The sequence below is a fragment of the Chaetodon auriga genome, chromosome 11 (assembly GCF_051107435.1).
Source record: "Chaetodon auriga isolate fChaAug3 chromosome 11, fChaAug3.hap1, whole genome shotgun sequence".
In the NCBI taxonomy this organism is placed as follows: domain Eukaryota; kingdom Metazoa; phylum Chordata; class Actinopteri; order Chaetodontiformes; family Chaetodontidae; genus Chaetodon; species Chaetodon auriga.
Genome location: NC_135084.1, coordinates 6,773,599 through 6,800,295, shown reverse-complemented (window position 1 = coordinate 6,800,295; position 26,697 = coordinate 6,773,599). Strand labels below are relative to the sequence as shown.

General features: G+C 40.6%; 1 protein-coding gene across 1 annotated transcript; it reads right to left on the bottom strand.

Annotated features, from left to right (window-relative positions):
* Positions 1–1,477: 1,477 nt before the first annotated feature.
* Positions 1,478–20,614, bottom strand: valopa (vertebrate ancient long opsin a). Its single transcript, XM_076743675.1, has 5 exons — positions 19,900–20,614; positions 17,035–17,245; positions 13,980–14,097; positions 10,688–10,921; positions 1,478–5,161 (listed from the first exon to the last, which is right to left on the bottom strand). The coding sequence occupies exons 1-5, from the start codon at positions 20,261–20,263 to the stop codon at positions 4,925–4,927; spliced, it is 1,164 nt and encodes a 387-aa protein (XP_076599790.1). The 5' UTR covers positions 20,264–20,614; the 3' UTR covers positions 1,478–4,924.
* Between the last annotated feature and the right edge of the window lie 6,083 nt (positions 20,615–26,697).

Below are 26,697 nucleotides of genomic sequence, written 5' to 3'. Positions count from 1 at the left end.
GGTGTGCAGGAAGAGCAGAGCCAAGAGTCAGGAGAACGAGGAAGGAGGAACACACCTACACACACACACAAACACAACATACACATGGAGAGCGGCAGACAGGGGAGTACTGGGAACACAGGAAAGAGGAAACACAAGGAAACGCTCCAGGAAAGACGCCGAATCGACATGGAACACACGTTTTTCTGCTTCCACAAAGAAGTTGTTTTCCAGGAGCCCCTGAAGTACTTGTTTCCTGATTATGGGAGAAAACCAAGACAGGTCGGTTGAGGAGGTCTCATAGCATATCATATACAAGGACCAAGAGGATGGTTGGTTCGGCCAAAGGGCATGCTGGGCATTACTGTTGGTGATATGAAATGGTCAAAATGAGTTTTTCAACCAATATCAAAAATAAATAATATTGCCAACTGCAACTTTAATGAAATTTGTATCAGTGTGTAATGAGGCCACTTATTAATTCCCAAGAGTATGAATTATTAAAAAAAAAAAAAAATGTCAGTACAGCAGATGACTTCAGCATTTTTAGTCAGCTCACTTGGCAATTCAGCAAAAAAGCTCAAAAATACTGAACATCTAGACATTTTGAGGCTACAAGTGTTACCACCTTTGTTGTGTACAGTTACCCAGGTTACAGGTTTAATTCTTGTCTATCAAAAGGTAGACACACAGCTGTCAGGTTTTAGCTTGAGAGGAGCAGATATCATCTAGTGAAAGATTTAGATGGTTGACAGTCAACATTAATCCTGGAACTTACTCATTCCTTCCAAAACCAACCAAAAAGAAGCCAACTGTTACATCCACGTTCACAGCACTTGCTAATGTTACATTAGCCTACGTTTTTATGAATATTTGTGCTTGGGCCTGAAATGCAACAGATCAAGCATCTAAATCAAGCTCTGAGGATATTATTTTACTAAACAGGAGCTTGGCTCAAAACTGTCAGGTTTTGATTGAAGTCGTTGCGCAGTTTAAGAGGGTGCAAGAGGTCAGCATTTGAATTCACTGAAAGGAAAAATTATACATAATGAATGGAACAATGTTCTATTCTTTCCACTGTAATTATCTGTGTTTGTTAAGTACACATATAGGCAAAAAAATTATAATAATTTAAGTTCTTGAACTATGTGACATACACATTGTCATGGTTTCTTTCTTTTAGGCTTCCTCTGCCAAGACCGTATGGACTGAGGACTTATATACAAATGTGCATAAAGACCTCAGAAATCTGTTTAATCCACAAGCGCTTGCCAATACAGTGGGATAACCCTGATCCTGTATGAGATTTAGTAGTAGTACATCATCTGTGAGGATGTATTTGGCTATCATTTCAAATTGTCCCACAATGGAGCACAGGAAGGGTTGGAGTAAATCATATCGAGAACTTCTAATCACACCATCGATCAAAGCAGTTCCCATTTTAATCATTATTTTTGTAAAAAGTACCAAAGGAGCAACACAGTGCACAATTACTTTTCATAAAATATACTTTAATACAGACATTTTTATAACCAGCATGCATCTATGACCTGTAAACTCATGTGAATCAAACTCAAATGAAAAAGTACTCATGACACAAAAAACATCCAAGAGAACAGGTATTGACATGTCTTTGTAAGTACAACACAACAAACAAGTGAAGCAGCTTGATATTCAGGGTTGGGAAGTGAGAAATAGGAGCTTTAATCCATCTATACATGTGGGAAGTGTTCCCTCCCCTTATCAGCATGCAGCGCAGTCTGTAATCCTTGTACCACAATGTAACAGTGGCAGGTTTGTTTGATTAATATCCTGCCTGATATTCAAGGCGAAGTCAGTACTTCCCATACACACCTACTGTATTTATGCCTGTAGATGGGTCTGTGTGTGTGTTTGTGTGTGTCAGTAGTGGGGAGGCTTGGGGAAGGTTAAATAAATTGGTACTGACTGGTTAAGACAGTGTGTATGGACATTTAAACAGAGAGTTTAGACTTTGTTGACACGCCAGTAGATTGTCCAGTACGAGTCACTGACCAGTTATACTGTATAGTGATTCATGGACGTTAGCTTCGGTAGGCAGTGCTGTGGTTGGAGCTGTGCCATCCAGAAATAAGCAACCAAAAATTTGAAGCCTCAACACAACACTTATTATTTTTGTTATTGGCACTTGTTATTTGACCTTACTACAGAGTTCAGAGTACAATCCATTCAAGCTATAGTTCATTGTCACTTTTAAATTTGGCCTTTTCCCACACTGTAGAGGTTGTACCCAGCACCTATAACCAGATTTTGCATTTTACAGCAGCATAAAGACGCACTGGAGAAAAAAAAACTTAAGGTTTAAATATTTTACTCTGCCAACCAAGCTGTAATCTCCTGATTTTTGTCCATTGAAGGCTGCTGTATAGGCCATTTTGACAATTTGAGAGTGTTTGACTGTAATACAATGCCGAAACACACAAAAAAAAATAATATAATTTGAGGGAAGGAAAATGTACTATACAACATGGCTATACTGGATTTTAGCAATTACGAACAATGAGACTAGTGTTTTCACTTTTACCTTTGCAAACAGTAACAGCAAATACTGACAGACCTGAGATATGGCTTGAACATTTTAACATCAATAAATTAAGCAGTTCATGTTAATGACATTGGTATAATCACCATAAAAAGAGGCCATCTTCGAGAAATCTCCACTGGCAACTAATCCACATTCCACATTGTTGTCCTAAGAGATGACAATGTAAGAAATCTGGATTTCCTTATGGCACAAAACACTTTGTGGCAGGTGAAAGCTTGAAATTAAAAAGTAAATAAATAAAGCTGCATTCATTAGTATTTATCCACTTGGGATGAAAGAACTGGCAAAAGATGCTGGCAGACAACAACCACCATATTACATCGTTATCGCTAATGTGTTAGCAAACAGTTGCCTACTTGCATTCACATGCAGAGACAGGAAGGAATACTGGCATTTGTTTGAAGTCGTGTTTCATTAAAGTAAATCTAAAATTGAACCTCCTTTTATGTCTGTTTTGTTCTCTACGAAGTGATGAAAAAAAACTGAGTCTTTGTAACTGTTGAACTACCTTTGCTAGCTAGTCGCTAGCTTTGTCTGTCCACCACTTGCTGCTGTGGCATTTAGCATACAGTTGGTTTTCTTGATGAAAACAGCTTCCTGCTGCTGAAATTCAGTTGAGGGGAGCAGTACATCATACTCACCCATACCCCTATTGACTAAAGAAACTAAAAAGGATTTAGCTGCTTATTCTCTGTGATTTTAGCGCTAAGAGCAACTCTTTCACAACACACAGAGGTACCAACTTCTACCACAGAAAATATTGATTAATGCAGGTTTAAGTTTGAAAGTGTAGTTATTCAACAACAAAGCAAAAAGGTTCATGAAAAATGAGTTCTTGATTCTTGGGAACACGTATGAGATAGAAGCTGACTTGCCATGGTCTTCATCATGGTCTCATGTTATTATGCTCATTACATAAAGGCATCACAATTAAGTTGGCACAGATGCACTGATGCTTTAAGATAAGGTAATGTTAAGGTAATGTTACTCCTACCAGACTGGCCGAACATGATTGAAACACACACTCAGTACATTGCAAACAGACACCATACTGTTACTTTTTTAACATTGTGAATCACTGTGCAGCGCAGAGAATATAACAGTGCTTTGACAAATATCCAGTAATAGTGAACAAACATGCATCACAAAGTCAAATAGAAGACATTTTAACACTCACTGCTACAGCTGCTGTAGCTAACACTGAAGTTTTCAACTGTGTGACAGTATTTAGCTTTAATATTGCTGTTGACCTGTGCTTATAATGGGATGCTCATTGCTTTTGTACATGGTTGCTTAGCTAAGCCACTCTTGTGCTAGGTTATTTATTGGTGCATTGTATCATCTTCACAGTGCCTTTTGAGGGCTTATTGTAATACAGGCAGTGAACACCAATCTGTCTGTGTGTATACTTATGCTATATGTGTATGTGCATGCATGTGTGGTGTGTGTATACGTGCTGCTTGTAGCTGTGTGCACGTTGGTGTGTTTGTTGATTCCCTGCTGGCACTTCATGAATATGTTGTCCTGCATCTCCAACAGAGGCAAAAGGAGACTGGCATCTCCAAGTCCCACTGACCATCTTCACTAAAGATGAAAGCTTTCACCCAAACTAGTCTAAGCAGAATAAACAAAAGTAAAAGTCTCCAAATTCAGAAGACTGCTCCGTCCTCTTGACGAGTGGAGATAAATGAAGATGCGCTGCCAAAGCAAAGTACTGAAACAGCATAGAAAAACAACACTTTCTCTGTAGGCGCCATCTCCTTCTTCAAAGGAGAAGTCGAGGACAAGATGAAAGGGTGGCTGCATTGTGGTATCTGAAAAACACTGGTGAGCCCTCAACTAACTGATGTTCAAGGTTTGTGTTTTTAACAGTCTCTTTTTTCACCGGGATATGAAGGCATACAGATACTATCAAGTGGAATCATGTGCCCTCTAATGTGACACACTAGCAGGTGGGCATGATGGTCAAGAGAACATCCAAGATATTCTCCAATCACAAGACAGAGTGTCCGGCAAGCAAATATTTACAAGATATCTAGCGGGTGAAGCTCTGAGCATTTCCGCCCATCCCAGTCCTTCTTGTCCCCTCTGTTCTTTTTTTAATCAGGTGTTCAACAAACTACCAAAACATGCTGGAGCCCAAAATCTTTTCTAGTGTTTGATTTTTGTGTGTCTTAATTTCTTTTGCAAATGAAATATGACAAGAAAAAGTACTAGAATCATCACCTGTCAAAACCCTCCAAAAGTCAACTCTCGGTTCTTCACACTGTCCTTGTCCAAAGAAGTTCTGAAACACACTGGATCTAGATTACTGAAGGTCATTATGGACTCTGGCGGTCAGAGAACACCTGCTTTTTACTCTTACATTGGACACACTTTGTTCTCTGGGATGGGCAGCTGGGCAAACGAACCACAGTCGGTTGGAGAATCATCTGACCTGGGCGACACAGTGCCACCCACAGGGATGCGGGCCGCAATGGCTGACATTTCTCCTGTTTGACTCTCTGCAGTAATTCCAGGTCGCTCAGAGGTCTGGTTCATGTTGCTGTCTGGGATGGTCCCCATGCCGGTGAAGAGCTGGATTAGGCATTTCCGGAACTGGACAGAAAACAACAACATTATTTGCAATGACAGTATTTTAGGGACCACATTTACAGGATTGATACCACTCTCAGTTTAGTTTAGCTTACTTTAAAGACTGTAAGCACTGAAGAACAGCTATACACTACCACCACCTCTAAAACTAATTTACACCTTGTATGATGTTGGCTTAATCTGTACATAAACACAAATGTAAAAAATTGAGATTTTAAAGATTTTAGAGTTTAGAGTTTTAGTTATGTTGCTTAGATATGTTTACACACATCTAAAAAGCATGTGTAGCCAAAAGCAACACATCAAAATTTTCTGTTTGGACAATTTCTGTTTGAATGCAAAAGTGGTTTGTTGCATAAAAATGAGCAAGTTTTAAAGGTGTTGGTAGGTATTTTTTGATCATTAAAAGGACCCGGGCTAGCTTTTCCCCCATGCTTCCAGTCTTTATGTTAGGCTAAAGTAATTGTCTGTTCGCTCTTTTAATAGATTTAATAGAAAGTAACGGACTTGCATTCTCATTCTAACTTACTCACTTATGGCCTTTAGGAGGCAAGGCAGTGTCTACAGATACACATGACCCACTGAAACAGTATCATTTAAAAACTTGTTTGTTCTGTCTCTGCTTTGATGTGCAAAAATCAGTAATTACAGGCTATACTTTTGATAGTGGTCAAACACATTCCACTGCTAATAATCAGAGAGCATCTGTCACTATATTACACAACATTCAGCTGTGTCTGCATTGCCCTCTCAGACATACACGTAAACAGACGCAGTGACAATGACGTCCTTTCAGTGGTTGTTCTTGGAAGAACATGGCCAATTTCAACCAGTCCTCCCTAATAGCCCCACAATCATTGGTTTCCACATTACTTTAAATCTAAAAACACTAATTGACCTATTTCCAGTGCTGAAGCTCCCACTCTGTGATGCCCCTGGGAGAAATCATGACCATTCCTGACCCTTAATGGCCTGTCTAACACAAAAGCATCCTAACTGCTCCCCTCCAACCTGTAATGCTTTCAAAGAGTGGCAATAATGCCTCTGTTACCCTCTAATGTCATGAAAAAGCAAAAGGCTTTGTTCACTCTGGGACTTAAAATATTCTGTTAAATCCCTTACATCTAATACTTATACAGCACTTCCCTCCAACTTTGAAAAAATATAGCGTTTAAAACACAAAATAATCTCATAAAATGTCATCTTAATGGCAATATGAATAGCCTGAAACACATTTACCCTGGTAAATGGCTTCTTTAAAGCAGTTTAAAGCTGAATTCTAGAGAGTCACAAAGAGCAGTGACGCAATTCCAAGCATACGTAATAGGCCTGCACCATTATTATGTAGGAATGGATATTGCCAAAATAACTTATCGTCACGTAGTGTCATTGTCAGCTTTGTTTTGGACTCCACTGACTCCTAAGGATAATTTCTTGCTCTTTGGTGCTTCAATATGTCCCCCAGCTAGTTTTTAACTTTGCCTGCTGTTTGGTGCTAGGTGGCTTTTTTTTTTACCTCAGCACTCCATATGATACTCTGTGTTTTGGTCACACAGCTTTTCCTATGCAAGCCTTATATTTACCTGTTATCCAGCAGCAGCTTGTATCTTCAAAGTCATTTTCATTATCCCACAGACTTTCTGCATGAATGGATAAAATGTTTCTCTAGGGCAAAAGTATTCATCGATTGCACCAGCCTCCGCCCTGGCCTGCCATAGTTTACACAGCAGCAGGAAAGAAATACAGGGCAGTCGGCACAGTCTGTGGACATATTGGATTTAAATGTTGGTGTACAGTCAGGCAGACAGTAAACATCTGTGGGATCATGAAAAGAGCTTTGATTCTGCAACCTGCTGCTGGACAATAGTTTAAAGAGAATTGCTTTCTTTTTCTTTTCTAAGCTTTGTGACCAAATCACAGAGTAACTTATGGAGTGGTCTAATTCATCAGAGTCTTTACATTGACAAAAGCTGTCTGCTGCATGCCAAGACGAGGCTGATAACAGTGAATCAAGACCAAAAGAAGTCCTGACCATAAAACGTAAACAAGGAGTTCAGATGCTAAATCACACAATGGAGTGGAACTGTAGAGTCAGGTGATTATTCTTTGAAGGTTTTTCCAATACCGATAAATACAGGTTTAGAATGTGATGGGAGTATAAATATTTCTCCCTTCACTGTCGTTTTCAGTGAAGCCTTTGAGCTCTCTTATAGCATCACTTATCACATAGCTGTTCTCACACAATAAGCTCAGCAATGATCTTTTATGTGAAGCCAGAGCTCCATTTAAATGTCCTGCATTCCCACAGTCTGTAGGCTAAGTCTATTTGTGACTCCGCAGGTCATTTTAATTACCTAAATCATCTGAAAAAATGTGAGCATGAAAAGTGAAAGAGTAGCATTGTCCCTCCTGATGCCTTGATTCCACCAGGTGCAGCTCTGTGGTGTCTGTCCTCAACACAGCTTCATACCCAACTGTGTGTTTCAGAAGTGAAGCCTTCCCCAGACTTTGTTGATTCTGTCTTTTTTCTTTGATTTTTGTGCTTGTACCACAGGTAAATAGGCTATCTAGCTGATTCATTTTTAATCAACAACAGCCTCCATGTTTTTTTGCAATGTTTGACCAGAAATGGACATAGTTTTCAAATTCTCGTGGAAATCGTGGAAATCACAGGTTCTACGGCGTTCCTGTGTCTGACTTCCTGTTCCATGTAGTTTGACATGGTGTCTGTCAAAAACAGAGTAGACAGGTGTTTTAAGCAGAGCAGAGCGCAGAGCTCCTTCAGGGTCGCCTCTCAAATGCTCTGCAGCACATCTGGTGGAATCACAAGCCATGAGAGTGAGAGCGGCCGTGATCAACTCCGTCACCCACATCACAGCTGGAACATGATACAGCCATGCCCAGTGGAATGAGGACGTACAGTTTTACAAAATTCTATATCTACGGCAGCAGGAGTAGAAGGAGAACAAAGTATATTTTCTCAAAACGGATCAAAAAAGTTTCCCTCTAACATCAAGGTCCTCGTGGGCAAAACAAAAAGTATATCACGTCGAAACAGTCTGAACTCAATGTATTTATATGTTTTTGTATGCTCTTTTTTTTTTTTTATCTCCTTTCAAACCTTTGCTTTGCTTTTCTTACTGATCAAGCAGTGTGACTTTGAGAGATCAAAGCCTGTGTAAGCCTACTGTGAAATGGATTTTGAGCAATAATTCTAGAGGTGATAAATGGACATCTCTACAATGTTTTTTCACCTTCAACCTTTTGACTTAAGACAACCCAGGAGGCTGTCTCCCTCTGAAATAGTTACTCCAAGTAGCTGGAGTCATGCATCATGTCAATCCCCTGAGTCTATGGATCACGTCTCCTTGTTATGTAACTCAGAGCGAGAGAGAGAGAGAGAGAGAGAGAGAGAGAGAGAGAGATCACAATCAAGTACTAGCAGTCAGCTGATTTCTATTAGCACTAGCAATTTGGTTGAAGCCACAGGAGCTCTGCTCAAACCAGAATCTGCCTCCTAGCTGTCCTTATTTACATCCAATCGATGTCTTAGTGGAGACACTGCTGACCCATTTCAACAGCGAGTGCAGCTAGAACTGGGGCAATCAGATGGACATGCAGACTGCAAGCAGCTCCCTGGAAAGGGATGTCTGATCTAGGCATCGTGCCAAGCATGTATTTAGTTGGACTTGTATTGTGCTGTCTAAAAATAGATCAATTTAAACATTTTTGTAGGCAAGCCTCTCCTAAGTCATGTGTGTCATAACTGATCTTGACAGTTTTAATGTTCACTCTACTGGCCGGACTGTAAAGAATCGTATTGAAAAAAAAAAAATCAAACCTGTCATGTATAATAAAAATTCGGCACAGACAATGGAGCAATGCAAAAACAGGGAGGAATGTGTGTTAACATGAAAGGGTTGTTAAAGAGCTTTAGGATCTCAGTTTTATATGAATTGTGAATAGAGCTTCACACGACCTTTTTGTACAGTAGTAACTCCAAATCGCAAGAGGCAAGGACAACTGATGTGCCATCAGGAAATTGGACACAGCATACTCATGTTTACAAGAGGCACACGAGAGCTAAAGTTGGTGAGCCCAGCATTCTTGGCAGCTATGCAGGGCGTCATTGTCGTGCTAAGAACACTGGTCTATTGAAGATCTATTTCGGCACAGAGGAGCTGTCTTGCTAAAGAGTAGACTGCTACTGTTTTTTTCTGTTTTTTCCCTTTAACATTGTTAGGAACATCCCAAGTCATGATAGGTCAACTGTCATGTAAGCAGTAGCCTGGCTGTTAACACCGGAAGCCAATTCTCTACGTCAGTCAACAAGCAATTCTGCTCCTCTGCTCTTTTCTATTCACACACAGACCTGATCTTTATTATAACCTTATGAATTCATAGCATAAAGCTTTTTATCTGCAGGGAGGGGTTTCTCTACTGCCTGTGTGTGTGTGTGTGTTTGTGTGTGTTTTTGTCTGCTCATCTCTCTCGTTCTCTATTTAGAAAAGGCAAAAATGTGGAAAAAGTATGTAACTTAAACAATATCATAAACAGCAGTGACGTGTTTCTAAAAAATCCAGCGGATGGGCAGATTTTGATATTTTATCTTGCACACCATGCATATTCCTTCATTTCTAAGAATCAGAACCTACACACCGATGATATAATATATCATATGTATTTATAACAGATTATTATTAGTGTTCTTTCCTGTCAGGTTCGCTCACAACGTGACCTATAACACGTGACCATAACAGCCCAATTGGTTAACATGGGCACCACGAGGAGGCAGGCAGTGCTTTGCAGGGCTTCTGCCTCCTGTGTGCCCCCAGCATTAGTCTGTCACATTTGCCAATTACTAGGATTACTAGGCCCTTAAATTCAGTTATACAGACCTTTGGTGCACACGATAAATCAGTCAGTAATCATCATGGGAGAAAACATCAAAAAATCATGCAAACTGTTACTTGAATAAAGAAAGTTTGTTTTACAGAGAAACTGCCTAGTAATTGCTTGAAAAGGAATCTATTAACTTTCTAATGGCTCCTATCAATTGCTATATATTCAATATCTGTACAGTCAATAATGATTACCCAAAGAGTGTGTGTCTCACTTACACTGAGAAAATGGGGCTGGACAGCACAATGTAAAATTAAACAAGGTAAATGGCATACAAAAATGTCAGCGCTGGCTCTTTCACAATTGCAAGCCTCACAAGCATACCATAGGTGGCTAATGTATTTTTTAACAGAGCCACGCATGGACAATTGCACTCTCTGGATTTCGTGTTTCTTTTATTCATACACCATGCATTATTGAGAGACAGGCTAACACCCAACAACAACAGAAAAAACATCTTAGTGTTGTGCTGCAGCTCCCCTGTGCTGCATACAGTGATGTATCTCAACACTGGCAAAGGAAGAAATTTATACCTACCCTCAGCACTGCTGTAACTGTGGTTTTGTACTGCAAAAAAAAAGCATGACTGAATCAAACAATATTCCGTTTCAACATGTAAACAGTTACCTGTTTGTTCATGAAGACATAGATGATTGGGTTGTAGACAGCGGCTGTTTTGGAAAAGAAGGCGGGGATGGAAGCCAGCCTGGGGTCGAGTTCAATGGTTGGATGAGCTGTGACCAGTATGGAGAAGGCTGCATAAGGCGTCCATCCCACCATGAACGCAACAATCATCACCACCACCATACGGGTCACCTGCCGCTCCGGCTTCCTGGCGGTGGCCAGACGACCGTGAGATACCTAGAGGAAACAGAGAACCATGAATAGCTGCACAGGACTGTGAATTTACAAACCGTTCATCTGCTAGGATATGAACAAATATGGGTTTTTCTAGGCTGATACCAAATTGTCTTAATACTCCAGTAGCCAGTATGTCCAACTTTAATATATTTTCTCTCCCACGACATGCTCCTGAGTGTTGACCAATCAGGTGCTCTCTCCAGAGCGCAGTAAGGTAACTATGGTGAAGAGAAGGAGGAGGAGGGATGCTGCTGTCAGGTGGGGCAACGAAAGAGAGGAAAAGTCCCTGCCCATTTGACGTTTCCTCGAGGGAGGACGACTGAGTCAAAAAAAAACGTCGGTAAATACTAGCAGGCTAAAATTACTATTTGTGAAACTTGCTGTACCAGTTGTAATTGTTATCCACATGCTACCCAGTACATGCATAAATAATGACCGAATGGTGCATAGTGCACCCACAACGGTTTTTCTTCCTTTTTTTTCAGTACACAACACCAACAGCATCATACACAAGGCGTCTGTCAGCTTGATTGACAGTTGCTGCACCCGCCTCCCCAATGACATCAGAACTGCATGATTGTGAGAGAAGATGTGCTGTGAGTAGTAATGTTGAGCTTTCGCCGTGATCATTATCTGTATCCATCATACGCTGTGCAGCCAGATCTCCTGCTCTCCCTAGAAAATGCATCAGATCCAGCGACATCCACCAATGGACTCAGCTCCCACTTCACATACTCTCTTTGTTTCATGTTATGTGTGTTAATTTGAAAAATATGCTTTTGAACATACATGCTGGTCAAGTTAATGCTGCACAAGAGTGAATGCTGCCAACCTCTACTATTCAGAACTCCCAAACCCTTCAACCTTTACTAGCCATTATGGTCATTTTGGTTGTGCTTACTAATTTAATACTTAGTCAGCGTTCCAAGTTGATAGTTTAGTATATTTCATGAGAATCAATTGGCAATCAGTTTTCCCGTTCTGAAGGGTGGTGCCCTGAGATGAATTTAACACAAGTTAAATTCTACTGTTCAGTATGAACATTGATGCCATTTAAAATTTATCTGCGCAGCTTAATTGTGACTTATTGTACCTTGCCTTCCACTTATGCGCAATGGGTGCATTTACAGAAAGTGACCAAAACTTTGCAGGTGGGCCCCTATTAAATGGAAGTTGTCCATTTGGCTATGTTGCCTATCCAGCCTTGAGAACACATGCCATGAACAAATCTTTATGTTCCACTTAGTGGAAGTAAATGCCACTGTATTTGGGGAAATATTCCTAATCACTTTTTTTTTTTTTTTTTGTATGGCAACTATAAGAATGGTTATCTTAGTTTAGCACAAGGATTGGAAACAGGGGGAGCACAGCTACCTTGGCTCTGTCTAAAGCTAACAAAATCAGCATTTTGACTAACAAAAGCCTGTTTAATATGGACAAAAAAATGGAAGACAAAAAGTTTTATTTTGAGATATATGGTGAAAAAACATGCGTTCGAGCACTTTAATACAACACGCTCTGTGTAAAACATAAATAAAACAGAATGTGATAACTTGCTAATCCCGTTTGATTCAATTGAAAACAGTAGAAAATGAATATATTTAATGTTTGACCTCATCAACTTCATTGTTTTTGTAAATTACTTATTCTGAATTTGATGCAGCAACACATTTCAAACAAGTTAGACAGGAGCAACTAAAGACTGGGAAAGTCATGGAATGCTCCAAAAACACCTGTTTGGAACATTCCACAGGTAAACAGGTTCATTGGTAACAGGTGATAGTATCATGATTGGGTATGAAAGGGGCGTCCTGGAAAGACTCAGCCGTTCACAAGTGAGGATGGAGAGAGGTTCACCACTTTGTGAAACAGTTTAAGAACAACGTTTGTCAATGCACTGTGCAAAGAATTTAGGGATTTCTCCATCTATAATCCATAATATCATCAAATCATTCAGAGAATCAGAAGAATCTCTGCCTGGAAGGGGCAAGACCAAAAAGCAGCACTGAATGCCCATGACCTTTGATCCCTCAGGAGAGCCTGCATTAAAAACCATCATGACTCTTATAGAATATTACTGCACGGGCTCAGGAACACTTCAGAAAACCTTTGTCAGCAAACAGTTTGTTGCTGTTTCCACAAATGCAAGCTCAGACTATAAAAAGTGAGAGCCAAATATCAACAACATCCAGAAACACTGCTGACTTCTCTGGACCCAAACTCCTGTGAGATGGACTGACACAACATGGAACAGTGTGCTGTCATCTGACAAATCACCATTTCAGATTGTTTTTGGACATCATGGATGTTGTGTCCTCCAGGCTCGTGAGGAAAAGGACCATTCAGACTGTTACCAGCACAAAGTTGAGGGGGGGTGTTAGTGCCCATGGCAGGGGTAACTTGATTGGATTCATTTGGGTTTTGGAACAACATGTGCTGCCATTCAGACAAAGTCTATGTCAGGGACGTCCCTGCTTATTCCAGCAAGACAATGCAAAGCCACATTCTGCATGTGGCTTCATCGTAAAAGAATGCAGGTACTACACTGGCATGCCTGCAGTCCAGACCTGTCTCCCACTGGAAATGTGTGGCGTATAATGAAGCGCACAATACAACAAAGAAGACCCTGGACTGTTGAGAACTGAAGTCGTATATCAAGCAGGAATGGGAAAGTAGTGTCCTCATTTCTCGAACACTTAGTAAGTGTTGCTAAAAGAAAAGCTGATGCAACACAGTGGTAAAGTTTATATTTACAAAAACAATGAAGTTTGAACATTAAACATATTGTCTTTGTAATGTCATTCAATTGAATGTAGGTCAAAAAAGGCTTTGCAAATCACTGATTTCTGTTTTAATTTAAGTTTTAGAGAGTCCCAACTTTTTTTTGGAATTTTTTGTGAACAGGGTAAATACAGACACAGGTTAATCATATTTTAAGCACAATTTACAAATCTCCTCAACATGACTGAGAGTCTGAGTTATATATATAAATAACATTTTACAATATCTAACAATAATTAATGATTTCCATGTGTGTTGTGTTAGAACTCATACTGACCTTCCTGAGCTTCCGCAGGAGCTTTCCATAGCAGAAAAATATCATTCCAAGAGGCAGAATGAAACACGTGGTGAAGAAAGTGATGATGTAGCTGTGATCTATCATGTTGGTTGAATACCTGTTCAGAGGTGGAGAACAACAATGTTTGCATTCACATTTTAGGAACTGGGTCAAAAGCAAGTTTGTTTGTTTGGTTTTTGCCAAATGAGAAAAAAATAATTAAATAAATAAAATAAAATAAAATTATGTATATATATAAATGAACTACCAATAACAATAGATAAGAGATTGATCAGTGGTTTGATGCATACAGCCAAAAACATGGCAAACCATTGGTCTGATAACACCTGTGTCGCTAAGTGGTTAACAATCCCATAATTTCCCAGCTATGAGAAGTCTGTGAAATGTCATTTTGACATTCACGCAGGCTTTTATCTAGCTGCAGAGAAAGACAACAGTTTTGCACCTCATTTAAGCTTCAGTTAAAAGGCAAATTTCACAGCTGAGACAAATCTCTGTGTCACAATTGGGGGCCTGGAGGCCACTAATTTAGTCTAATTATGTCATTTGCATGAAAATGCCTGCCATGGTCAAATGAAACATGTTCTGGATTAATGTGTGAGGAACTACCTGCCAGACAGAGGTTTGAGTGTGAGCTTATGTGGTTGGTGGAGTATTTGTGTGCATGCATCTTAATCAATGCTGAACCACAGACATTGTGATGAGGCAATTCACACCATGAATGTATTGTCACATGATATGTGCAAAATAGTAATTCATGCTCCATAAATATTTGTTTGGGTCATTTATTTATTTATTTTTCACACCAAAACAAGTCAGGTGAGTGGACAGCCCCATTCTGTGGTTAAAGGACACAGAAGGATTGTGAGGGAGTTGTTAGGTATATGTGCACAAAATGACTGGGCACCATGAAAGCAGCTCACTTGCGGCCCTGACACTGTTAATCTACCTCATACCATTTGGTTTGTTTTCTACAGTCCCTGCAGAAAAAGCCCTTCCAGCTTGGAGGTGACCCCCTCTACTTTGAAGGTCTGTAGACGCTGTAAGATGTACATAGTTTGTTCATTCATTTCAATATGTCACCAAATGTACCAGACTAAAACCTTTGGGTCTCTGTATTGAACTGAAATGTACTCATTCCTGAAACGAAGATCGGAATCAATCATTCTACTGCTAAGATTCAGTGACTTAATGAGCCACTTCTGTATATCAGTCACCCAGCATTTAAATAATCTCCAACAGTGCTGTCGCAAAGTCATAATGTACAATTACAAACTTCCTACACACGACTGCAGTTTTCTTGCAATTTCAACGACATAAACATATTATTATTAATTATGATTAATATGTTAAGGTTTTCATATGTGTAATAAAAGTAGAATGACAATGTGAAAGACACAAATGAACTACCAGATATTCAATTACTGTCTTATTTGACAACCTGCATGCGTCTGTGGACTCATACATTACAGCTTATGCTCCTGACTTGTGAGACATTATCCTCTATTGCCCAAAAATACCTCTTCTTCAAAAGCTAATTTTGCTGTTTGACCTCTTGAACTGATAATCAGCAAGTTGCATTTCAGTAATGTTATGTCTCTGCTTTTAATGGTAGCTAACATTTCTTATGAAACATATATACTGTAATTAAATTTATCTACAAGATAGAGGGTCACTAAATTTGTTGTATGTGTCTTTGTTCATATTTTCCCAGCAGGTCCAAGGATTTGTGTTAGCAACCTCCATCTGTATGTGTCTTTGTTATACCTAAATGTCTGACACAATACCTGAGCACTGGAAGGAATTTGAAAGTCAGTAACATACTGGCGGTACATTGTATTCCCCTCACCAAGGACACAGCCACCTGACAATCCACTGACACCAACGCCTCCCGCACAATCCTTCAAAACCTTGCATGTATGCTTTTTAACATTCAGATGCCGTCCAGTGTGGCATATCTGCATGTATTCAGAGGTAAAAAGATGCACATAAATGAGTCTTTTAAAATACATTAGGCTGTGCATGTGGCAACGTTGTGGACCTGAAACACCTGTGCTGTTTGCACTCCTGCTGCTAACCAAATGTCCTCTGACAGAACTCATGCTGCATGCAGCCAGCGGTGGATCAGGTCATCTATGCACCAGGTATCTCCATAAGGTGACGTCTTAATTGCATTGTCTGAACCATTCATTCCCCCCGTGCTTCATCTAAGCAATGGTTCCGTCACTGGGCTTGAGGCAAACACTCAGCCCCCTATCTGCACGCCTTTGATCAAAGCAGCTAAATAGCATTACCCAGATGGCACCCTGAGGGCCAAGGTCAGAGACGACCTCTTTCTTGACTTTTTCCATGAGACACATTTGCAAAGTGAGCTAATGCAGCTGAAGCCACAGGCCTTAATGTAGAATGTCTATAATCTTTAACTGTGTGTGAGGTGTGTGGTGAGAAAAATAATTAATAGAGGGTTATTTCTGGGTAAGCGTTGGGCTGAATCATAGGGGTGGTATTAAAGTTAGAGTTAGGAGTCACTAGTTCAGTTCTGTATTACCCCATTTGGAAAAAAACCATCATGCAGCAGAGCACAGGAGCAAGGTAACTGTTACCTTTTGTGCAACTTAAGCATGCGTATTGCAAAACTTGCTGCAGTCAGTATTTTTTACAACGACCGTGGGACAAATGCCTGTGTGTAATGTAAAGGTGTCACCCATAATTTTTTCTCACTTACTCCTCATAACATTGATACTAAGCCACAGAGATGGTTTTACAGCCACCACAATACATTGGAAGCAGTAAAAATTACATTTGATTGGTTCAAGTCAATAATCCACAAACCTCACTGGCAGCAGTTTTCACTGGGCTAATTTCTCAGATAATAACAAATTTCAACAAAAAGCAAACACAGAGTGGATTAAGTGAGAAAATACGTTTTGGTACTTTAGGTGAATAGATCCTTTTAACATCAATTTCTCTCTGACAGTTTAAACAGAAATAGCTCTTCGTAGGTTACAGAGATAATAAAATGCTCATTCCTCACCAGTCAGGTTCACAGGTGGTCCCGATCTTGCTTACAGTGTATCTGTTCCAGCCTAGCACCGGAGGGAAAGTCCAGATGAAGGAGAAGGTCCAGACAAACAGCAGACCCAGGATCGCATGCTTCGCTTGCAGTCGGATGTTCCCCAGAGGCCGGCAGATCACAAAGAATCGCTCGAAGGACAGAACGGCAAGGGACCACAGGGCCACAATACCTGAGGCAAACAGCAGGAGGTCAGTGTGGAGGAGCTGAGTGGGACGACAGCAGTCAGAAGCACACACCACCAAGTCCTGGAATTTGCTTTTAATGACTATGGACATCACAGCTCTGTGGTTTTCACTTATCTGACACAGTACAGTAAACGTAAAAAGAAAAGTTTTCTTAAATTTTACAATATTTGAGCACATAATGCATGTATTTGCCCTCTCTCACCAGAGCGTGAACCTTATTTAGTTTCTTTACACCTTTTGGAATTTGTCCAACTGGGATTCCCTGGTTGAGACGTTTCCCTATAGTGTATCCATGTTTCTTATTTTTTGACAAAGTATCCCAATTCTGTACGGTGCAGGGGTAAAAGTGATGACACTGTTGCTGGAAATAGTTTAATGATCCAGGGTAAATGCATGAGGCAGCCTCCTAATGGGCTAAAAAAAGCCAACTTTAATTATGGTAATAAGTCAGTCTCACAGATCGGATAATTACCGATCTCTCCACAGCCAGGTACTCCTAGTGTCTGCCTACTAGGCTCTCTGGAGAGGACAAGAGAGAGAGAGGTGGAGACCAGGGTGTTCAATTATTTCACACATATTTAAACAAGAGCCTCTGCCAAAGTTCACTTATACTATTAACACCAATAGTTCAATGCTGCTTTTGTAGCTTTTTAAAGAAAACAGACCTTCACAGGGTGTTTTTCTAGAAAACCTGTTTTTACCCAATAACTATTTATCTGTAAAGCACAAGTGGACATAGATAGGAAAACTAAAAATAAACAGAAAATATTCTCACCCTGAGCAGAATAACAAGTGGGGCATCCATCCTGCTCATCGACGTGAGCTACCTCAAGGTAATCTTTCTAAATTACTCACGCACACACCCCTACACTCACACACATAGGTAATACCAATGCTGCACAGTTGTCAATCACTGAAACTGCTGTCAAGACTAAAATTGAAGTGGCTTTCCACTACAAAAGCCCCTTGAAAACGTAAGCCTCACTTCAGTGGGGTATTGATTATACATCAGCATGGTGTCCTCGATCCTAATTTTGTATGTCAAATGGTTTCTTTTAGCACCATGCCGGCTCTTCATCCTACTAACAGAACATGTTTTTGTGTTGCCATGTGCTACAGCACTCTTTGCCCGGCAATATTTGTTTTCACATGCAGTGTAATCCTTAAAAAAAGGTTACTCTTTTGTAAGGTAATTGAGTACATAATAACACCCAATACACCAGGATCCACCATGTAATATTGTCCATAAATAGTCATATCCATACACCCATACTGTGCTTCAATTAATTCATTGTGTTGGAGATTTCACTGCTATTTAGTATCATTATCAGTATAAAGTCTATTTCTAAGGCAATATGAATTTAACACACAATATAATGCCGATCAATATGGGATATTGTAACTCACAATAATGACCAAAGCTGTCTCATTACAGCCCCACAAGGTAAACTACTCGCCGTGAAAGTAATTACATGATACGTTTGAATCAAGACATCCTGTGACTTCCTGGGTCACTGCTCTGCACGTGTACAAGCTGCTAAATGGGTGCACAAAACTTGTTATGAAATCCAATAAGGACGCTTTGCCTGAACTTAAGTACTGTATTTTCTCTTGATTTCCTGTACTGCAGGCTACTCACCAGACACCTAGGATCCCACTTTGGGCAGCTCTGCATCCTGTCTTAAACAGAGCCTCAATAGAAACCACGATACCAGTCCACCAGACTTAGTTAAATGTTGGTGGTTACGGTGTTGGTAACCTACTTATGGCAAGTCATGCACTGCAGTATGTGAGGAGGCTCCTGAGTGTGGCTTTGAATTCTCCCTTTAAGACCCACAATGGGCTTTTGTTACAAATCCTACAGTATGGTTTTCTGCACACACTGCAGCAGAGCAGCAGTATGCATGTAGCGTTTTCAGAAAATCTACCCCAGGGGCTCATGAAAATAGCATAGTAACTTCTTCCACTGTTGTCTGAACTTGATGCAGTTTCCTGTTTTTAAATCTCGACAATTTAGAATAAAGATTTTACTTTGCAAACACACCGTAATGTCCATTCACCCAATCCCTGAGCTCCAGTTTGCCAAATGCACCACAATGACGTTTACACTTGCAGAGCTGTATTATGGGGGTTGAGCTTTAACGGGCACAGTATAGGAACTGGAATGGATTTACAAAAGGAATTTCTAGAGCTGACTGAACAAGAAAGTTTTCTCTATACACATTTAAAAACAAAGTAGAATCACTCATATGCGGTTAATCAGAGCTTTACCTCTGACATAGAAAAAGATTGTTTGTTTTACATAAACAATTTCTTCAAGATGTGAACTGTCAGTGACACTGACTTAAGTCACTGACGCCCTGATCCTCATTCAACTTTTCCATTTTGGCAACAGCTGTAGTGGAATTGATTTATAACTTTTATTTTACCTCCCAGATGCTCTGATTCATGAACAGATGTTGAAGTCAGCGCTGACGGATGAGGATGTGCCACGTGGGGCTGTTTTACGGTCATCACACAACTTTGCAACGAATGCATAAAATGCTCCAACACTGACACCTGCAGTTATGGAAGTTATCTTATGAAGCCCTGCAATTACAGTGTCAGGGGACAGAAAAGCAAAGACGGGTAAACCTACCGAAAAAAGTAACAGCAAACCCCTCCAAGACGCAAGCCCACTTGCCAAGGAAGAAATAACCCCTGGCATTTGTCAGGAAACTTATTACTCCACCGGTGAGGGAGACCAGAAAGTCAGCGATGGCCAAATTAACTATTATATAGTTCAGGGGCTGTCTGAGTTGTTTGAACTTGAAAGTGACAAACATGACGAGGAAGTTTTCACTGAGAGACAGCGAGGTGACCACAAACATAAGCACGGCCAGGACAGTGAAGTTCCACGGCGCGATGTTCTTGATGGGTCCATTAAACGGATCATCAGTAGTGTAGAGTTCAGCTGCCACAGTGTAGGACACCGCGTTCACCGACAGACTTAAAGTATCCATTGTCCATGCCCAGGGTGTTCTACTACCTGCTTGGTGAGCCTGACCCACAGAAAATCCTGTAGTTTCTCTTTTTCTCACTCTCACAACTTCATGTGGAGTCGCTTCTGGACAGCCGCGCTCTCTAGTCTGCGTTAAACGCTGTGCCTGCGCTGTGGAGCATCCTGTGCGCCCTGACACTGTGCTCTGACAAAGTTCTTGTGTTGAAGTCCTCGGCTGACGAGCATGGTTGGAACTCGGTTGAGAGAAATCCGCCAGAAATGCTGAGTTGAGCTTTTTGAAAGCGTGGGTCTACATGTGAGAGCGAAGTAGTGGCGGAGCACACGTTGCACGGTGCGGGCAGAGGGAGGCGATGAAAAGCGCTCGGAGAAAGTACATGAATGACCGATCAGTGGCATCTTGGACGCTTTTATATAGGCGGCTCCAGCATCACTGCTGCTCCCCAGGAGAGGCGACAGGACACTGCGCGTCCTCCTCGTTTGCGCGTCTTTGCGCGCTGCGGCCGCTGATGAGCATAGCGTTCTATTCCACAGTCCCTTTACCACAAACTAATTATCAGAATCAGTCAGGATTGTTACACCAAGTGAGTCTCTGTTTTTAGACGCGTTCCGGAATTACACACGTGGTGCTTTGTCTTTTCCAGGGCGCAATTCATTAATCATGCGTAATTAGGCCCCCCAACAGACTGATTGTGGATATTGTTCTATTAATCAATATTAAGGTATACACGTGTTGACTTTTCATACATTAAATGCAGAACTAAATGTACTGCATACAGGCAGCTCTGACTTACAGTACCATTTAAAAGTTTTGACACACCTACTCATTCAATGGTTGTTCTTTATTTTTCTTTATTTATTTATTTATTTTATACATCGTAGATCAATTCTGAAGACATCCAAACTATGAAGGAACACATAGTGATGTAGTAAACAAAAAAGTGTTAAACAAACCAGAATGTGTTTTATATTTTAGATTCTTCAAAGTAGCCGCCATTTGCTTTGATGACAGCTTTGCCCACTCTTGGCATGCTCTCAATCATCTTCATGAGGTAGTCACCAGGAATGGTTTTCAAGACTGTTGGTCACCTAGCACCCAGAGCTGCTGAGCACTTGTTGGCTGCTTTGCCTTCACTCTGCGGTCAAACGCATCCCAAATCATCTCAAATGGGTTTAGGTCAGGTGATTGTGGAGGCCAGATCATCTGACACAGCACTCCATCACTCTCCTTCTTGGTCAAATAGCCCTTACATAGCCTTGAGGTGTGTTTGGGGTCATTGTGCTGTTGAAAAACAAATGATGGTCCCACTAAGTGCAAACCAGATGGGATGGCATATCACTGCAGAATGCTGCGGTAGCCATGCCGGTTAAGTGTGCCTTGAATTGTGAATAAATCACCAACAGTGTCACCAGCAAAGCACCCCCACACCATCACACCTCCCCCTCCATGCTTCACGGTGGGAAACACACATATAGAAACCATCCGCTCACCTTCTCTGTGTCTCACAAAGACATGGCGGGTGGAGCCAAAAATCTCAAATTTGGAATTATCAGACCAAAGGACAGATTTCCACTGGTCTAAAATCCATTCCTTGTATTTCTTGGCCCAAGCAATTCTCTACTTCTTCTTCTTCTTCTTCTTCTTCTTCTTCTTCTTCTTCTTCTTCTTCTTCTTCAGAAGTGACTTCTTTGCAGCAATTTGTCCATAAAGGTCTGATTCACACAGTCTCCTCTGAACAGTTGATGTTCAGATGTGTCTCCTACTTGAACTCTGTGAAGCAATTATGTGGGCTCTAATCTGACATGCTGTTAATTTGCGGTTTCTGAGGCCAGTAACTCTGATGAACTTATCCTCTGCAGCAGAGGTAGCTCATGGTCTTCCTTTCCTGTGGTGGTCCTCATCATAGCGTTTGATGGTCTTTGCAACTGCTCTTGAGGATATGTTCAAAGTTCTTGAAATTTTCCAGATTGACTGACCTTCATGTCGTAAAGTAATGATGGACTGTTGTTTCTCTTTACTTGGTTGAGTGGTTCTTGCCATAATATCAATTAGAAGAGTAGTCAAATGCGGCTAATCACTGTATAGACTGTTGTGCCAACACTACCTCTGCACAACACAACTGATGTTCTCAAATACATTAAGAAGGCAAGAAATTGCAGAAATTAACGCTTGACAAGGCACACCTGTTCACTGAAAACCATTACAGGTGACTACCTCATGAAGCTGATTGAAAGAATGCCAAGAGTGTGCAAAGCTGTCATCAAAGCAAATGGTGAATCTAAAATATAAAACATATTCTGGTTTGTTTAACACTTTTTTGTTCACTACATAATTCCATATGTGTTCCTTCATAGTTTTGATGTCTTCAGTATTAATCTACAATTTAGAAAATAAAAAAAAATAAAGAAAAACCATTGAATGACAACTTTTGACTGGTACTGTATATGTGTCACATCTGTGGCCAATAAACCTGGTCCAGCTTTGTGCCTCTGTGCTTTGTGCCGGTATGTCATACAAGTCTAAAAATGTCCTGTCTGCCTGCTGCATGATAATTGCAATCAATAACACTCCTTGCTGCAGCTAAATGTGGTACCAAGAGGTCAAGTCACTCAACAGGCTGGGGTTTGATTACGGTAGGGTGACCCCCCCACACACACACACACACACACACACCACCACCATAACAACCTGCTCTGAATCATGATAATGAGCTTTTAAAAAGGGGCACACTTTACATTAGGTTTACATCCCACCTTCCAAAAGTGTAAAAGTGTGAAAAATAATAACTTATTAATGTGCTACAAGCAGACTGAAAGCGACCTGCAGATTAATTACTCGTTCAGCACTGTTCAATAAGCTAAATAAGGACACATGAACAGTGAAAAGGATGAATGACATTCATGAGCTGAACAGATGATCAATTGCACTTCTTTTTAAAAATGCTGAGAGTACAGTGCTGCGCTCTGCACCTTACACCTTGAAGTTGCACAATATAAACACCACAGTCACAGTAAAGTTTGTGCAGTGAGCTAAAATCTAAAACAAAGACAGAAATCATTCAGAGATCATTTAAATCTGCATAACTTGGACACAGCTGATCATCTCTTAAATAGTTAACAGTTACATTTAGGCAAATACACTTTGAGATTAGAGGTTTATGCAACTATAATTGGTCAGGGAAAGGTTATGGGAAACACTGTGAATGAATTTTAAATGCTAAGTGTCAATCCACCCATCTGGCTTCATATCTTTCGGCATGTTAATTCAGTGGCTGACCGCTGTGTGTTTGTAGTTCTTAAGCATTTTATGAAAGGAGAAAAAATGATGCAGGTGCATGAACATTATCTGCATTTAAGGTGTCATTAAAGCACACTACTGTCTCACTCAGGAGTATTTTCAATTTACTTTGGTTGTTCAGGGGAAGGGGGAGAATTTCTTATTTAGGTACCTGCCAACATTTCCCAAACCTTCCTATGTGACTTTTTAGCTACTGCTGTCCAAAATGGCTAATTTAAAAAGGGAAAGGAAAATGCAATGCTACTGGAACGTGTGTATCATACTGAGGAACTGTGTCATCCATAACTCCAGTGGCTTGACAGTAGGTTGTGACCCTGACACATTAGTAGTAGCTCAGAGGCCAGAGAAAACAGCTCCTAGGTCAGTTCAACACCACAGTGTTGCAGTGATCAAATGGCCTGAATGGTGCATGATCTAGTTGTACTGAAGAGCTGCTGACATGAAGCTGATTTCAACCAGATGTATTTCAGTTATCAAACTTCACACATTAAGGGACAGCACCACGCTTCAAAAGGATCAGCTGTTTCAAAGAGAGTAGGAATCAAGGATTTCTTTTAAATTTATTCCAGAGTTTTTAAGCAGTTGTTTATATTTTTTGTTCACTTTCATGTTAACTTTGGGCCAGAGCTTGAAGGGCAAGTCCATGTTTGCACAAAACTCTTCCTTAGAGGTGAATCACCTTCCCGCTGTCTCCGTCTCTGCCCAGTCTTTGATCTAGTTCTGTCTTGTGGAAGCCAGCTTGTCACACCTCAGTGACCATCACGTAAATGAGGATTTACTGCCTACGATGTCCGTCCAGACCTCTGTATGACTGCTTTTTGTTTGGCAGGTGTTTTTAACTGTCATTGCCAAGTTCAACCTTGTGCTTCGCTCAAGAAGAGTCAAAAGAGCAAATCCAATTAGTTTCACTCCAAACTTTAATTTTTGCCAAAATACTTTCCACGATTTTCTTTAAACATGGCATCATTCACTCTGAAGCACCATTGATTTGTATTACACTTGACAAAATGGTTTTGCATGAGCACCTTCAAGCTGACATGGTAATTCTGACAGTGCAATAATTTAAACCCCAAACAAACCTGAATGCTCGCAATACTGAAGTAGTCACCATGTTGTATCACTGTGGTGCATGTGGTTTGCAGCACTGATGTTTCCAACCTTGTTGTGTTGACAGACAACACCATCCCATCTCATCCCACCTCTCTATTACATGTTTAGCAGGCTTCCACCAGGGCAGTGACCTGTAGAATTGGCTGGTCTAGCTGTTTCACCAAAGGCTTCAGATTGAATCTGGATAGAAGCCCAGGGGGAAAGCCTTGAGGAGCACCAGCGAGTGAAAGACAGTCCTAAAATTGACCAGTTAGTGGTCATTCCCTCAGCACTCTATTACAGTGTGGAGGTGGTAAAAATGAGAGAAACCCTTCCCCTCTCTGGCAGTGCATGGATTCAATGAAAAACTGTCTCAAGTAGAAGAGACCTCCAGTTAACTCGTTCTCAAAAACAAAAAATAATAGTAATAGTAATATCTTCATAATCTGTTTCAAGGGCCGTAACACATTCAGCAACTTCTTCTCCTCTCATGCTTTCCTGTCCTCTTCTCTTAGAGTTTTCACAACTGGTCAGTTCATAGGGTGACATTTCCACTTTGTGATCTGCAGATTGGTTTATGAGGTTTCTGTGTTTCCCTGGTGGACAACCGACCTTGTTTCTTTCACTTTCCATGCACCTGATCACCTGCAGTGTACACAAACACCCTCCAGCTCTGAAGCTTTTGTGTTGGTGTGTGTGATTGCAGTCGCGATAACATCCTTTGATTTATTTAGGTAAATTGTGCACTACACTCCATTCCCTGACTTGATGATGTAGTAAAATATATGAAGCTTTCCAAATCTACCGTCGGACAGACTGATGATATCGTCTCATCCTGGGATCTGAAATGAAATATTAGACAATAAGCAGGCACATTCATACAAATGCGTACACCTTGCTTTTGAGAATTGTGCATTCAAGGAGCATAGATGGTGTATTTAAAGTTCTCTCACAAACCTGTCTGGTTATCAGAAGTTGAAGAAAAAATAAAAAAGGGATTTTGTGTACTGAGATTTCAAAGCACAGGGTTATATGCAGTAACTACCAAACAAACAAACATTTCAGCCTCTGCTCGGAACAAAATTCCGAGACCATCCACATCAGACATTTTAGATCACATACCCACTTTGAACATGTGCCTAAACAGACTGGTATAGCGTATGTGGCACTGGAGCTCCGAGTGCGTCTCAAATGTTGACAGTCGAGGTTCTTCACCTAGCATTTTAACATCAAATACTGCCACGAGCAACAGTGTCAGGGTTCATGCCAATAATTACAACCGCTGGGAGAATAAATGTTTTACAATGATCTCACCGTACCTAAGCAGGAGCCCTATCTGAAAACAATGTGGTTGAATAGCTACATATACACTGGCCACATCGTGTGCCACATTTCTCTAGTTCTTTTTGGATTTAGCAATATGACACCCAATTTCACTAAATGAGCTGAAGGCTCTATAAGTGAACTCATTGGCACCCTAAGGAGAATTTGCATATCAGTGGCAAATCATGCGTGCATTCTGGGGTGTTTTTGCTCATGTGTTTAATTAGGGGTTGTAACACTTGGAAATTCTCCTGTACAAAACGCGGCTCTGCCTTCCTAGGCTGTTGCCAGGTGACATGTATTAGCAGATCGCACCTTTGTTATTAAGGAGAGCAGAAATGATGCGCTCACAAAAGGATATTATCATATGAATGCAAAGCATGTGAAGAAGATCCATGTGTAGACTGACTGGGAATGTGTGCTAAAAGGGGCAACACAACAGTGCAGTGCTGCCATGTGAAGGTGCTATTTTTTGTTGTCTACAGAGAAGCTTTGTGTGTGAGGAAGGTCATCATATGACATTCTAGCCCCTAATGTCACATTTTCACGTTAAATTTTAAAGGACAAGGCTGAAGATAGACTTCATTTTGCTTGCTGGCAGCAAATTTAATAACAAGATTAAAAACAGTGAATTCGTTAAGAACTATTACATGTGGAGCCAAGGCCGGATTTGTCTTATTCCTCTGTGCCATAGAGTTCCATTGTTGTCCACATTAAAAGCACAACAG